Source organism: Symphalangus syndactylus, chromosome 10, assembly GCF_028878055.3.
Source record: "Symphalangus syndactylus isolate Jambi chromosome 10, NHGRI_mSymSyn1-v2.1_pri, whole genome shotgun sequence".
Classification (NCBI taxonomy): Eukaryota; Metazoa; Chordata; class Mammalia; order Primates; family Hylobatidae; genus Symphalangus; species Symphalangus syndactylus.
In genome coordinates this window covers 59,079,296-59,095,932 of record NC_072432.2, presented here as the reverse complement: position 1 = coordinate 59,095,932, position 16,637 = coordinate 59,079,296, and the positions used below count along the sequence as shown (strand labels likewise).

The window sequence follows — 16,637 nt, the reverse complement described above, 5'->3', positions numbered from 1 at the left end:
CAAATAGTAGATACCTGTTATCCATGCCAGACTTGTGAGATAAGGTGAGTGGCGGAGAGGTATATGCTATATACTGAAATAGTTTTTCTGTTGTTAACAAGTAGCATCACATCTGTTGTTTAGAATGATGTTTTACTTTGCTGAAGAAATTCTCCTGAATCCCAAAATAAAAAAGAGCATAGAGGAAATATTTAGTTATCTAAATGTTTGATAAGGACTGAATCTCAACAGTCACTTTCTGTTGTGGGTAAGAAATTATTATTTAGGTTGGAAAAATGAGACAAAATATAGCAATTTGGGGAGAAGTAAAGAACTGCATTTATTTTGTGTTTGGTGACTGTATTACTCAACACTGTAAACATATTTTTTTTGTATGAAAATAAATGTTTCTTTTGTGGGAGAGTGCCATTTTATGTGCTGCTGAAATTATTCCCCTACAAACTGTATTTTATCTGGAGAAGTGATTGGTGTCAAAAGTATTGCTTGTATCAAGATATATGTAGAGAGTGGAGGTTGCTCATTAATATATAGTGTCCTGATGGTTTATGTTGATGGTGCACTGACATAATTTACATCAGCCATTCTTTTTTACCTTGAACTATAAGGTGCGATAGCTTCTGGATTTATATTTGTAAGACTTTTAACCATTTAAGGAGTTACTGTTAACAAATGCACACATATTTATGATATTCTAGTTCTGAGATGAAAACAAATATAAAACAATGTTGCTTGTGAGAACAGGAACTGGTAAGGAGCTCTTTGACAAGCAGCACTGTTGATGCAAGTCATAACAACTACAATAACAGCAACAATAGTTATTATTTCTAACAACTTCCATTTGAAGGATGCTCTTATGAAGTAGGCGGTGTAGTGATTGAGCACCAAGGCTCTGGAGTCAGACTACGCATGTTTGAATCCCAGCTCTGCTGCTAGGTGTATGACCTTGGCCAACTTGTTTGACCTTGCTATGCCTTGATTTCCTAATTTTTTAAATAGGGAAAAGAATAGGATTGTTCTGAGAATTAAATGACATAATAGAGAGAAAATACATAGAATAGTAAATTATTTTAATGGTGATGCTTTACAATATCTTTAGTCGTTATAGCAACTCTGGCAAGTTATTTTTTTCCCTCAACTTAGGGAAAGGTACAATTTTGCACTATTAATAGATATGAAACTGAGCGTCAGAGAAGTTAAAGTCTTGCCCGTGAACGCAGATTTGAGATTGAAATGTAGGTATGGTTAGCTTTCATGCTGTAATTCATTTCACTAAGTTTTGCTGCCTTAATATTAGAACTATTATTATTCCTGTAAAAGGGAAACTTTAAAAACGGAGCAGTTATAGGAATAATTAAGTCCAAAATTTTCATGGAAAAATTTTTAACCTTAGTGGAACCAAATATCTTAATAGTATGCAGAAAGGAACCATTCTCTAGCCCACAAATAGGTTCTTTGGGGGAACAAGGATTAATACTATCACTGAGTCATAAGTGTAAAATTTATGCAATATGGTTAAGTTGAAATTAGTTATAATTTGGAGAGATTTGGAGGAAGTTATGATCATGGAGACTGCACACAAGCTGTCACACACTTTCTAGATCTAGTTTTAATTACATGCACATGGATTATCCAATCTGACTATTAAACCTGGTAAATACTACATTAAGTTCTTATTAATATAAATACTTATTTTGCTTAATTAAAGAAGTTATGCAGATTATAAAAATATATCTCTCTTTCAAGCTATTTCTCATATTCTCAAGACTTTTAATGGCAAAATCTATTGAAGCATAAACACAGTTTCTCACATAGTTATACTCCTCTCGCTATCCAGTTGAGTGCTATGTGCACTGTAGAGGGTTAGTAATTATTTGTTGTTTTTGGCAAGCTTATCTTTTGTACGTTCTTCTTGATTCCTAAACCTTTTAGAACACCCCCTACTTGAGCTTTCATTGCAGGAATAACATGGATATCTCTCTGCATCTCCATGTAGCTGCAGTTTTACATTGAACATAATTTCAATGTCAGTGGATTGCATGGTCTGCTATGTCAGAAAGAGGCAAGACATAGCGAGCTTTCCTAATACCTAAAATGCTCCTGTGGTGGTAGTGGGCACAAAAATCCAATGGGATTAAGAAAGATGGGTATTAAGCAGACTGCTTATATTGATACTGGAGAGAATCAGGTCAAGTTTCGACCTTTTCATGTGTATTACCTGGTTTGGCAATGACCTCCCCTGCTCACTCAAAACCTGAGCAGATATCCTGGGCATAATCCAGTGCTCACCCTATTTCCACACATGCTTTTAGTAACAGGATCCTATCCCATTCCTCTAAATCTTAAATTGTTCTCCCATTCATCCCTGTCTCCTCATTCCCATCGCTATTTCAGTCTTTATAACTTTGGTCCCACAATGTTTCTCTCTCTCTTTCTCTCTTTTTATGAATGAGCATTTTCCCACATTATTAAATTTCCTTCAAAATGTGATTTTTATGCTCAACATCACTAATCATTAGAGAAATGCAAATCAAAACCACAGTGAGATGCCATCTCACACCAGTCAGAATGGCTATTATTAAAAGTCAAAAAACAACAGATTCTGGCAAGGTTGCTGAGAACAATGAATGCCTGTATACTGTTGTTAGGAATGTAAATTAGCTCAGCCATGTGGAAAGCAGTTTAGTGATTTCTCAAAGAACTCAAAACAGAATTACCATTTGACCCAGTAATCCCATTGCTGAATATATACCCAAAGGAATATAAATTGTTCTGCCATGGAAACACATGCATGCATATGTTCATTACAGCATTATTCACAACAGCAAAAACATAGAATTAACCTAAATGCCCATCAGTGGTAGACTGGATAAAGAAAATGTGTTATATATACACCATGGAATACTATGCAGCCATAAAAAAGAATGAGAACATGCCTTTTGCAACAACATGGATGGAGCTGGAGGCCATTATCCTACGCGAACTAACACAAGAACAGAAAACGAAATACTGCATGTTCCCACTTATAAGTGGGAGCTAAACATTGAGTACATATGGACACAAAGAAAGAAACAACAGACACCGGGGCCTGCTTGAGGGTGGAGAGAGTGAGGAGCGTGAGGATTGAAAAACTACCTGTTTGGTACTATGCTTATTACCTGGGTGGCAAAATAATCTGTACACCCAGCTCCCATGACACACAATTTACCTATATAATATACCTGCATGTGCATCCCCAAACCTAAATAAAAGTTCAAACAAACATGATTTTTATGTTTTTGTGTTACTTTATCATATGGTTGTGTCCGATTTAAAAATCCCTCTATTTTGGCCAGGCGCAGTGGCTCACACCTGTAGTCCCAGCACTTTGGGAGGCCGAGGTGGGTGGATCACCTGAGGTTAGGAGTTCAAGACCAGCTTGGCCAAATGGCAAAATCCTGTCTCTACTAAAAATACAAAAATTAGCTGGGTGTGGTAGCAGGCACCTGTAATCCCAGCTACTCATGAGGCTGAGGTAGGAGAATCGCTTGAACCCGGGAGGCAGAGGTTGCAGTGAGCTGAGATCTCACCACTGCACTCCAGCCTGGGCAACAGAGTGAGACTCTGTCTCCAAAAAAAAAAAAAGAGTACCTCTATTTTTACTTAGGTTATTTCCCCTCTTGGGCTCTTATAAATAATATTTCTATACACATTCATATTTAAAAACATCTCTGGTCATTTCCTTAGGCTAAGTTTCTAGAAATACAAATTCAGGGGCATAAGATCGTATTTTTTAAAATAATGAAATATTTATTCTCCCATCAAAAGTATGATAGCATCTGTCTCACTAGAGTCTTCATTATTATTATCTAAAACAATCTTGTTAATTCAGTAGATAAAAATTTTGTTATTTTAATGTTTTTGAATGCTAGTGAGATAGAACATTTTTTTTGCATGTGTGTGTGATTTGCATCTCTAATTTTTGTAGTTTGTGATGTTTTGAATAGACATTTTAAATTTTAATGTAGTAAAATCTATTTTTTATCATTTTCTACTGGTTTATATTGATAAAATAGTTACATAAGTTAAATATTTATCTTTATTTTCTTCCTATTTTATAGTATTTTAAAAAACCCAAAATATTTAACTCTTTATCTAAAATACATTTTGGTGTACCTTGTAAAATGAGCATTCAAAATTAAATTCGATAAATTTAATTTTTTCAAATAGGTAATAGTTTTCCCTCTAATTGTTAATTTTTACACAGGTTCTTGACTAATTTCAAATACTGAGGTTTTAAATTTCATTTTTATATTTGATACACTGAGTGCTCCTTCATTAATTTTTTTCCAAAATATCTTTGTGTGTGTGTTGATTTTTCATCCAGAGAAATTTTAGAATAATGTTATCTACCTTCTTCCAAAATGTCACATTGGAAAGAATTGACATATTTAAGTATTTTGTGTTTCTTCATTTAGTCAGATCTTATTTTACATTTTTTTAGTAAAGTTGTCTATTTTTAGTCAGATAAGTTCCATACATATATTTTTGTCATGGTTATTCCTAGGCACTTTGTATAGATTGCTACTCCGAATAAAATATTTTATTCTACTGTATTTTCTAGCTCAATTTACTGGGATACATCTTTAAAATAGTTTTTCATAGTCATTTTTAATAGTTCCCACTGTTAATTTCAGCACCAGAGGGAGCTGTAGTGTAGTGGAAAAAGCCCTCATCATTGAGAAGGCCTGAATCTGAGTCCAGGCTCTGCAAATTATTTCCCGTGTAGCCTTGGCCAAATTATCTATGAAATGGGAGAATTCTTCCTACCTCTCACAGGGTGTTGGGAAAATCCACTCAGAAGAGTAGGCACTCTTATTATACAATGTGGGCAGCTGATTAATTTACCTAGGTGTGAGGCAGAACTTAACAGGCAATAGTTTTTATCTGGAGATGGGGAAAAAGAAAAAGCATTAGTAGCATTTCCAGGATTTGATATTAAAGTCAATATCAGCTTTTCATTTTATGCGTTATAAATATCACCTGAAATTGGATGACAGATTATTAGGATAGTATTGTGGGACAAACAGTGACTGGGAAGCCAGGGAACATGAGTCCTGGTCCCCACGGTGCCACTCTGTTGGGTGATCCTGCACCATTCAGTCTTTTGGGACCTCAGTTTGCTAATATGTAAAATAAAAATTCAAATGTAAGTCAAGACGCATATTCCACAAATAAAATTAGTGTACTCAGTGGAATACATGACTTATTCTGGACATGCTCTATGATTTTCTGGATTGGTTTCCAGTGTCCTGGTGTAGACTTATGATACCTGATTTGGGTGGGTTTCTTGCACTCCCTAAAGTTATCGTAATTGACAGGTTAACAAACGTGAATCTTCCAGGAATTTTTTTTTAAATAAATAAAACGATGATGAAAGCACTACAGTTTTTCTATTTCAAATATATACATATATTTAAAAATTCTCAAGCTATTATATCTTTTAGACTATGAAAGCATTGGCAGACCCTTAACTAGAGCTTTGTGAGGGGCGGCGCTGCAATCCAATGAATAATACCTATGAATCCAGGATCACGTTGGATATTATCACTCATTACCATTGTGAGAAAAGGATGATTAAACTAATAGTTACTGGGAGATACTTCTGATGACAGGAGGCTATGATGAAAATAAACTGACTTCAATATACATTTAGAACCGGTAATAATGGGATGTGGCAGGAAGCCAATAAATGAACATGGCCCTCCGCTCTGATCAATGAATTACTTTCCCTTCTCTTTCCCTGCTCTTGAGGGCAGCACAGGAACCTTAATGAAAAATCAATAGCCCTCTGTAATTCAGAAATGGAATCAATCATTTGACCTGACTTTCTCTTTTTCCTTGCTAAGAGAATGCTTAGCTCAAGACAGAATTCAGTTGTAAAGAGCTGTTCTTCACAAAGCCTACAGAAGACACCTGATATCAGTCCACAACAATTTATACCTGCGATGGGTAGGACTTTTCTTCCTTGCCATCTTAAGGAGTAATGAGTGTTTAGATTTATTTTCCCCCATAGTTCTTCCTCATATTCCCATCTTAAAAATTATATACAACCATTAGTTGTTTTGTTTTTTTCATGGTTTTTGTGGCAGTTACTGCTATCAGTGCTGCAGATGCTTTAAAACATAGGTTGATAGCTGTGGATGCTGTCTTTAAACCCATCTGGGATCAAATGGGAATCAATTTTTCCACACTCTCTCTGCATACTTCCTCTAGCATCTGTTAACTATTAAATTTGTGCTCAAAACAAGCCAGGGCCCACGTGCCCTTGACCTAAAGGCAATTAGGACAGGCTGAAAGGAAATTAGGATGTAGGTTTAAAAATAGTGTTTTCAGGTTTTTATTGAAAATCTCTTATGACATAGGACGAGTTCTCAGGGCCTCTACTATCCCACATGCTGTGGTGTACTGGTGAATCTTCGGCATCTGGCTTTCTTGGTGGGTGTGGCCCCAATTTGCAGGTTTTGCTGATTTCCATGGTGCTAATAGTCCCACTATGGCTAATTTCAAACCACTATTGTGACTGTCACTGAACATGGAGTTGGGAGGAGACTACACAATGTACTCAGCTTGAGAGCTGGTGTGTGCTGGCCCTAGTATACCACTGTTGGCCATTTGGCACCTTTGCACAAATTAGAAAACAAACTCCCTTCTGTGTGGACACCACATGACTTAATGAGTGGTATGGGGGAATAGATTTTAATCCCCACTTTGCCTCCTGGCCAAGCGTTATCGTGCAGTATTTTAATCTGCAGAAGCACATGTGAGCTCTGGGAGTAACTTGGGGCCCATAAATCCTTAAGGGCTCATGGATGGACTTCAGAGAATCTGCAGCTTCCTGTACAGTCAGCTGTATGTGCATGTGTGTATGTGTGTGCATGAGCCTTTATCTGGGGAGCGGATTAATGACTTGTAACAGATTTTCAAAAGGAGTCCTAATTTAAAAAGTTAAATCCTTGAAAATTTTGGTTACATTGGTAGAAATCTGGGGACTTTGAAACTACATTTAAATGGAATTCCAGGGATATAAAGCCACGAGACCTAGTAAGAGTCCTGATTTTGCAGCTTTCTAGGAAAAAGGGGCACAATTTTGAAATTGGAGGCAAAAATGAGATTTTGAGAAGCCTGGACATTTTTGAATACTGCATAGATACATGCATTTTACATTCCGTATAATGATGCAGTCAGAAGGCAACAGGATTTAGTGTTCTTGCCTTCACTATATGCTAATCCCAACAACATGCATTAAGAAAATAGGGAATTATTCATCCCTTTTTGTCCTTTATAATGCAGAGCACTTCAAAAATTTCCAACTCCTTTTCTGTCTTTTTCCCAGGGCTGGGCTTACACCCAATTTATGGTCATCTTGCTCATGCTCATCCTGCACAATCTCTAGCATTTGGAGAATGTTTCTCATGGTAGCATCTAATGCCTGTGGCTGCTGTCTGAGAGAAAGCAGCGACGAGGGGAAGACACTGACCTCTGTTTGGGTGAGTATTTTAGTGTAAACCAGAGAGTTACCATCTAAGAGTATCACGTAGCTATATAGGCTTCAAACATTCATTTCTGGAGTGTTTTATATCATATTTTTCATTTAATCACCCAATGTCAAGTCTAATAACGTAGGTCTCTTTATCACCATTTCGTGGAGATTTAGAAACCGAGATTCAGAGGCATGAGAACATGTGCAAGGGAATCAAGAATTAGAAACCTAGTCAGGCCCCAAACCCAGCTCTTCTGAAATCTCGTCCAAGGCTCCTTCCAATACTCCCATTGTCACACTGTTGTGGTGCCCCTGCTTGTTCCACTGGTTGAAGGTTCAAGCAGTCATGAGTGCCAGCCCAATCACAGGTGCACTGAGGGTAAACCTCAAGACTGCTGTCTGGAGTGTAGTTATTTTAATATTTCTTATGACAATTCTGAAGGCAACAAGGGCATGGATCCCAACAAATCTGTGGTGGAATCCTGACTCTGCCATTTCCTGGTTCTGTAACCTCTGTCAGTCTCAATTTTATTTTCTGTAAAATGAGGGTAACAGCACTTCCTTCAGGATTTTGTGAATATTAATGTACATAAAGCACTTATACTATGCCTGAAAGGTCCACAGTAAGCATTCCCTAAATAATAACTATATTAATTCTTAGTACTATACTCAACATTCTGATATATTTACCACAGTGAAAACCAACACTACTTCATCTAGAAGTTGAAGGTCATAATTTATTGGAAGGCTTTATTTGAAAACACCTGTACCAATATAAATGTAAAAGGTTCCAAATAGGATCACACGGATAAAGTCTTTGTTTCTACTCTTTAAAACACCAGACACAGCTACCCCAAAGGAGCGTAATGTAACAAAGAAAAAAGAAAATAATTAAACCCTCAGCTCCTCCAAACCTCAGCACTCTCAGGGATCTGTGCTAAAGCTTCTGATGGTCTTGATTTCCTGCTCTGCCTAAGTCCAAAAAACAATGACTGATGTTTCTGTTATTTGTGTGGTCTGCTTCTCTGAGTTTACACTGAGTGACGCGTTGTTCCCCGGTATTTCTGTTCCCAGTCGGCATTACTGCTGAGTTTCAATTACTTTCTCTCATCACAAACACTCTGCCACTACTGTCAGCGTTAGTCTAGTCCTCCCATCGTGTATATATTTTTTTCCCATGGATGTATGGAAGATTCCTCTTCTGGTGGACAGATCCCTTCTGTTTCGTGCCTGCTGCTTCTGCTGTGTGGTCTGTTTGCTGAATGTCTGGACTGCTGGCAAGAAGGCAAGCTCCACTCCTTGGCATGAAGCTGAGCGCACTCACTGTGGCAAAGTGACCATGCATTACCACACTTGCATTTTAGGTTTCCAGGTATCTTATTCCTTGACGTCTTCTTAACTCCAAGCAGAGAGGAGTATTGATTGAAATGTTAAGGATTCTGGGGCAGATGGATACATTCATGAAAGGGAGGCCCTGAGAGCCGGCACAGACAAACCAAATCTGCAGTCATTTCTCCTCTACCTAGCTCCTCTCATAGTGGGTTCAGTTGGCATCAAACACCCCTCTTTCCTCCTTTTCTCCAAAAAGACCTGTTCTGGTTTTCAGAAAGACTTGCTTTCATTCCTCAAGAACGTTTTTCAAATTTCCCCACTGTGTTATAGATGCAGTACCCCTCCCTCCTTCCCTCCCTCCCTCCCTCTCTTCCTTCCTTCTTTCCTCTTTTTCCTTCCTTGACTCCTTTCCTTCCTCCTACCCTCCCTCCTTTTCTCCTTTCATTCCTTCATTCGTTCTTTCTTTGTATTATCTTTATCTGTAACTTTTAGTTCCTAAGAGCATGGACTTTGGAACCAGACAACCTGAATTGAATTCCAGCAATCCCACTTAACAGCTGTATATCATATGGCAGGTTATTTACCCTCTCTGTGACTCAGTTTACTCATCTGTAAAATTTGGGTAATAATAGGGTTAATTCTTAGGGTATTCTTATGATTCAATGAGTTAATATGTGTGTAATTGTTTCATAGTGAGTTGTGTTGGCTATTATTCACTCATTTATACACTTACTTACTTTATAATCCACACCCATATCACATTGACTGGAGGCATTTTAGGATTCACTGTGTTAGCTTTTAAACTTAGAAGTGAGAAATATAAATGCAATGCATTAAAAAAATTCTGTGTTCATTCACCCCATAAAAATGTAGAGAAAATAAATAAAAAATATTTAAAGGAAAAGGCATTTTCCAGAACATGCTTTGCTGTTGACATTTCTAAGAGCAAGAAAGCACAATTATCCAACTCTGAATACTGTTGGCTTTGGTTGCATGCACCAGATTAAAATGTGTAGGTAACTAAATACAACCGTAGGTTTTCATTGCAATCTGCTATATGTATTTTTTGGGTTTTAGTCCCAGCTGTTCAGTGTATATTTAGTTAAGTAATGTAGCTATGTAAGAACAAGTGTTATGCCTATTTATAAAGGCACATTGTTTTAATTGACTGCACATGTATGTTTTATTTTACTCTGGGTAGAAAGTACCCAGACTCAAGCCCATTCTGCATGGCTACCTCCAGAATATGTGAGCACACTGGAAGACAGAAAGTTGATTTTCTCCCATGCTTTTTCCAAAGACAAAGGCCTTAGGATGATCTTGGACATTGTTTTTCTAGTGATATTTGTTTTTGTATACAATCACGTAGGTCTTCCTGGAGTTCTGATCACAGCTTTTTTGCATTCCATATAGTAGATCCCCACATGTAGGAGCTTTAAACATATCGTGAAAAAATTGTTTGATGATATTTCTCTATCTTGAACTTATTAACACATCAGAATCCCATCTGTAAAATGCAGAGAGTATACCTATACTTCCTGCCTCACCAAGATTTTTTAAGCTCCTTCAACCATTGGTCAGATGTCTTTAAAAAAAATTAAGGATTTTTTTTTTTTTTTTTTTTTAAATAGAGGATACTTCCAAGTGCTCTTTGTCAGCATACGTAGATTTCTAGGTAAGGTCCATTTTGTTGATATGCTGGGAGAAATGCATATTTAGATTCAAAGCCAAATTATCAAGTGGAATATAAGCCGAGCAAATATCAAACTGTATTTTTAGTACTTTGGCATTTTGACATGAGTTCTTGCCAATCAGTTTCTTTTTTGTAGTTATAAGCTGATTTTCCTTCCCTGTTAAGAACAAATGCCCTTTATTTTAATGTTTTCACTTGCTGACAGCTTTCTTTTATATGAATTTCAAGTGCACTATATTATGTGGAGTTCCTGTTTGGCAAACTATACCCATGTAAAATCATATTGGTCCTGTCAACTGATAGACATAACTTACAAAAAGAAACTCTGATTTGGAAAGCTACAAAGCTGAAATTTGGCTATTAGTAAGATTTCATTTGCTTCCATATCTGCATTCTGTTTTTGATGAAATAATTAAGGATAAAATTTCAGTGAAACATTTTTTAGGGGTACTGAAATACACACTACACGCCTCATTTATATTTTGCGCCAAGAAGTAAAATTCCCATTGCCATTTGGGAACTAGGAAGAAGGAAGGCGAGAAGTCTAGATGGTACTGGACATGGATGTCAAGTATAACAATCAAACCACCTAGAGAACTATAGGCATAGAAATGGGACAGAGGGTCTTTCATTGCCAGATTACTGAGTAAAATCTGGGCTGGGTCAGAAGTACTCTCAAGCCATTTGCATCGTACCCTTGGCAAGGGGCCTACTGAGAGTAAAGTAAGTATGAAATGGGCTGTTCAGCTCCCCAGGGTTACAGCCCATTCATATATCAATGCTGTACTCATTAACAATGTCTTTGGAAATAGAAACGTAAGCAAACCGTGTTCTGACCATTCCCTTCTGAATGGACTGAGTTGGCAGGGTGAGCCTTGTCTCTTGCTTCTGTTGACAATCACACAAGTGGAAAATCCCAATGTTCAGGCTAGTCAATCTGTCATCTGTGGTAAACACCATAAAACAAGCAGTGATGTACTTAGCAAAGCTGCTGACCTTTTGTGAACTAGGATGACAATGTCCTTACAATTGGAGGATGAGCTCTGGGGAAAAAGAGTCATAAAGATCTCATTAATATACTAGATTTGCGTTAACAGTTACAATGAGTGTATGGAAACAAAAGAGAAGGGAACTAGCCTCTGTTGGAATCTCAGAGGGCTGGAGCTCTTAAGTGGTTGTAAGAGCAAGGCCGATTTTTCATGCATGGATGCATTGGAGTTCCTTGTGTATAATATCCATGCATATACATATGTATACTATATGAAGTCAGGTGTTCCTCTATGATATGAAGATAGTTGCAAACGTGTGACTATACTGAGGCTAATTCCACAAGCTCTGAACAAAGGTCTCATTCTTTTATGATCTTTTTTTTTTTTATAGGGCTGCGGGAACTACAATATTAGTTAAAGGCATTGCGGTCTGAATTGAGATGCTGGTTTTTGGAAGGCTGGTTGATAGAATGGAAAGAGCTCTGAACTGATTAGTAGGGGACTTTTCTCTCAGACTCAGGTGAACCACCCCAAAAGCTGTGTGACAGGAGGAGGTTTCCCAGTCTCTCTGGGTTTCCTTTGCTGGTAGGCGAATCAGAAAGCTGGATAGATGCTTCTGGTCTCCCTTTTTAAATTTCGTGCTTCTCAAATAATTGCTATGGTGGTGATGTTGGTGAGAATCTTTACCTGGATTTTTATGGAGTTACTCTAATTTCTGAGAGCCTTTGTCTTCTCCTACCCAACAAATCCTCCCACTTTGTGTTTCTTTGAGTATTTTTTAAGAAAGGAAAAAGTGAGGAAAGTGATGAAAAGAGCCAGGGCAGTGCGCTAGAGAAGGAGAGCATGCAGGCGCCGGCAGGGTGCCAAGCTGGCGTCCAGGCGGCCCGCGCTCGCTCTGTGCCGCCTGGCAGCCAGGCAGGAGCACCTCTCAAGAGGGGTGACTGCTCTGCGTCTCAGGCAGGGAACAGCCCAGGGTCATAGCTTCACTTTATTTGTTAAACAAAAGGAGATAATTAAAAGAGCTATAAAAAATTCCTTCCAGAGCCTGTACTTTCTCTGCACACTGGCTTGGTTTATTAATTGATACAGATTTCTGGTTCAGTTCACTCTGCGCCCGCGGTTGAGCAATGACCTGCGTGGTCAGAGTTTGTGACTGCGGTGGTCTCGGGGGCGCAGGGCTGTCCGCCATGTGAGGCATGGCTCTTCTTCCCAAGAAAGCCAGTCACGAATCCAGATATTCAGGGCACGGAGGATAGAGCAAAGGAGGAAGCCACTGTCGCCGATCTCGCCTAATGCTCCTCGCTTGCCCTCCTCCTTCTTCTTCTGGTTCCTGTTTTCCTGGTACATTTTATTCCCCTCTTTTCTTCTCCCCCATTCCCTTAAGTAGAGGTGACACAGATCAATACCTTTGATGGAAAGTAATAATCAGGCCTATTAAGTGACAAAGGTTTACTCTGTAACAGCTGTGCTGGCGGGAGAGGAGAGCTTGTCTGACTAATGAATCATGAAACAATCAGGCAGTAGCCATTTGTGTTTAGATCTGTAAATATGGTGTGGTTCAAGTGCCAGACCATTGCCGGCGCTCCAGCTGGGGGCACAGATGGTCCGCATTCAGAGCAGCACGAGTGTGAAGAAAGGGTTTTTTCCCTTTCTCTGTCCCACACTGCACCTCTCTGAGCCTACACTCAGTTATCTGCAGAAGGAACTTCAGAGAAAGAAAGGAGACCCTGTCAGGGGAGGAAGCCCTTCCAATGTGGGTTTCAATGTAGGTCACCAAATACTCCAGGCTCCTCATTGCTCCACCTGGGAGGAAAAACATGATAATAGAATATGTCACTGTTTTTTATTCCCATAAGAAGGTTTGATATGTATGTGACTCTGAATGTCTGTTTGACTTGGCACTGTCAACTATATTCCTTTATATTTTTCCTACACATTATTATACAAGACCCCCTGTTTTGTTCTTAGCTATAAATGGAACAAGTTAAGAGAAAAATATACATTCCAAGATGAGAAATTCACATTTATATACAAAGCTAAAAATGTTCTATATAAAATTATGCTAATAATGTCTGCTTGCATTCTGTTTCTCCTAGCTCTTGAAGTAAGGAACCTTGTCTTCAAGGGATGAGATTATCAAGAATTAGTTCTCCTAACCCACTATGAAACAGGGTTTTGTAGTTTTCGTTGTTGTTCACATTAGCCAAGAAAGTGTCACTCTTTACTAGAGCTGGATGCTGAGCTGACATTAAAAAAAAAAAAAAACAACATATTAAGTCATTGATGTTGTTTGAATCATTTATGTATCTATTAATGTACCATAATTTTTTCTGGTGCTCTGATAGCTTGGTTTCTTAACAGTTTCTACTGGAGTCTTTACAGAGCTTGCATTGTGGCACCCTTTCAACCATGAGAAATACATTCTTCACCATTTTTTTCTCATCTTTAAAACATGCAGTAAGAAACGGCCAGTAGGGGGAAAATTGTAAATGTTTAGGAGTATTTAGGAAAGACAGATATTTCAAAATATATTCTAGAATCTATTAATACATTGTCCTTTTAAATTTGGCCTCTTTTATGGGAGGGCCCCACTTTCTCTTGCTTCTCTTGTTTGGATAAATTAAAGTTTATTAAATAAACGAAGAAGACATTTTTCAGGATGAGCTATTTATACAACGATGGAAATAAGTCCCATCAATGCTTCAACTAAAGTGCTAAATTGTAAGTTTGCTTTTGAAATTAAAGATATTTATGGGAGTACTGAGTTGTGATAAAACAGACCCAAAGCAATCTCCACATAGCTCTGCAGAGCTTCCTGGGGCTGGCTGGCTCTTGGTTCCCTAAGGATTGCCTGGTATGAAGATGCTTTTGATTTGTTCTAAGGTTGCTGGTAATTTCAGTTTATTATTGAATCAGAAAACAAGTAGTGAAAAGGGCACAATGAGATTAGGAGTACAAGTGTGTGAAAATGGCTCTCCCTTCCCCACCTTTTCCTCAGAGGTATACCCAAGGTTTGGTGGTCAGGGCTGCCCTTGCAGAGACAGGAACTCAGTTAAGCACGCTTACCACCATCGATAATGCTTAGAATCTCATTATGTGATGATCAATCTCATTGTCTTCTAAGGGAAATCTTGCTGTGCCATGGTGACATTTTTTCTTATACCAATTGCTTCTTTGCCTACCAGGTCTATAATAGACCTGGCCATGGCTTATCAGAAGTCTGTTTTGAAAAACGCTGGTGATAGGACCGTGACTTGCTCATTATAGATTCAGCTCAACACTCGGCCCCTCTGTTCTAGCTACCTTAAGTACAGCATCGTTCCAATACTTGACAAACTTGGGACACTGCCTATACAGAGATAAAGCTTTTGATACTTTCAGCTAACTAGTTGATCTGGCTCATAGCAGTATTTAAAAATTTGAGGTCACAAATCTCTGAACATCTGATGGGAGCTAGGGATCCTCTTCTCAGAAAAATACTTGCTCTCATACTTGCATACATAACATTTTGTCACCTGGTTTTAAAGGTTTAGTAATCACCCAGTACCCACTCATGGTTCCCAGGTCAAGAACACTTGTTTCTGTTCTTCTATGCTTAGTTAGCAACCTAATCAGTCAAGTCCCATCTTGGCACCTTTAGATGGAGCTGAAGGTCTTGCTCCACCTGGGAGGAGAAACATTATAATAGAAGATGTCACTGTTTTTTATTCCCATAAGAAGGTTTGATATGTATGTGACTCTGAATGTCTATTTGACTTGGCACTGTCAACTATATTCCTTTATATTTTTCCTATACATTACTATACAAGACCCCCTGTATGTATGCAAGTATGAGAGCAAGTATTTTTCTGAGAAGAGGATCCCTAGCTCCCATCAGATGTTCAGAGATTTGTGACCTCAAATTTTTAAATACTGCTGACTATGAGCCAGATCAACTAGTTAACTGAAAGTATCAATGTTATTATCATGTTTTTCCTCCCAGGTGGAGCAGACCCTTCAGCTCCATCTAAAAATCGTAAGTCACCGTCTTGTTCTCTATACTTCCTGACTCCTAGTTTTATTCCTATCCCCTTAATTTCTTCTAATCAACTCTTTACTTTCCAATTCATTTTTGCATTATTATCATTAATACCATTCTTATTTTTGCTAATCTTATAATCTAATTGTTTCTCCATTTTCTCTTTTAAAAAACTTTTCTGTTTTTTTTCTATGGTTTCATTAATAGTTTTTGTTAAGCTTGGCACATGCTAAGTACTTAAAATACTAATAGTAATTATATTAGTTAATAATTATTGAAAACCTTATAGGCATTGTGCTAGATGATTTATAACCCCCATTGCTAATCATCACAGCAATCCTGGAAAGCACATTATATTCCATTGTACTCACTAGGATCCTGTAGATTAAGAAATTGGTATCCTTAATTTTTTTTCCTTAGACTGATTTTGTATTTTTTCTTAAATAAATGTTTAAAAATTTGAAACTCTGTATCACTCATGGAAATACAAAGCAAAAACAACTTGCCAAAAGAGAAAACAACTGTAAAATTAAATACATAAATATTTTTAAGAATCTGTATACTGCCAACAATCACCTACTCTATGACATAACTTCGCCCTTATGCCATTCTCTTACCTTCAGTTTGTACTGTTTTTTTCCCCATCTTTCACTTCTCCTCCCTGCTGTGCCTCTTTTCTTCTCTTAATTATCCCTATTCTCCTACTCCTACATCCCATCTGCTTGTCTCTCTGAGGCCTTCAAGTCTATCTTCCTCAAATGTAACATCTGATCACCCTGAGTCACTAGACTGTCTTCAGTCAAGAAACCCAAGCATGTATGCCCTACCTGTGAAGTCTCTTCAGTGCAGATATTAGCATTGAAAAGGCTTAATTCACATCATTCTTGCTCTACCTCTGGGCAGTTGGAAGAGACTGGTTATGTCCAATTTCCACATAATGTTCAGATATAGAGACTCCTACTACCTGTTGTATTTGGCTCATTGGCCTGAGAGTTAGGGCATCAGACCAATTGCCTTCTCTCCCATATCTTTAAACTTTGGCAGGTTCTCTCCTCAGCCCTGCTTTCTACTAAATGTAGCCTTTTT

The 16,637-nt window shown here is 38.0% G+C and overlaps 1 protein-coding gene across 5 annotated transcripts in view; it reads left to right on the top strand.

The window, feature by feature from the left end:
- LOC134731522 (uncharacterized) overlaps positions 1-16,637 on the top strand; it is a 357,298-nt gene that overhangs the window by 110,316 nt on the left and 230,345 nt on the right. For 2 of the 5 annotated variants that reach the window (XR_010113848.1, XM_063610343.1), the window contains one exon: positions 7,373-7,526. The exons of 1 other annotated variant lie outside the window; for it this stretch is intronic. Coding sequence is in view for 2 of the 4 variants with exons in the window: in XM_063610343.1 (XP_063466413.1) it covers positions 7,443-7,526 (84 nt within the window). In the remaining 2 variants the exon portion in view is untranslated. Of the gene's footprint in view, positions 1-5,885; positions 5,989-7,372; positions 7,527-11,924; positions 12,081-16,637 lie in introns of those variants that run through there. 2 more of the 5 variants (XR_010113849.1, XM_063610345.1) reach the window with 2 other exon arrangements.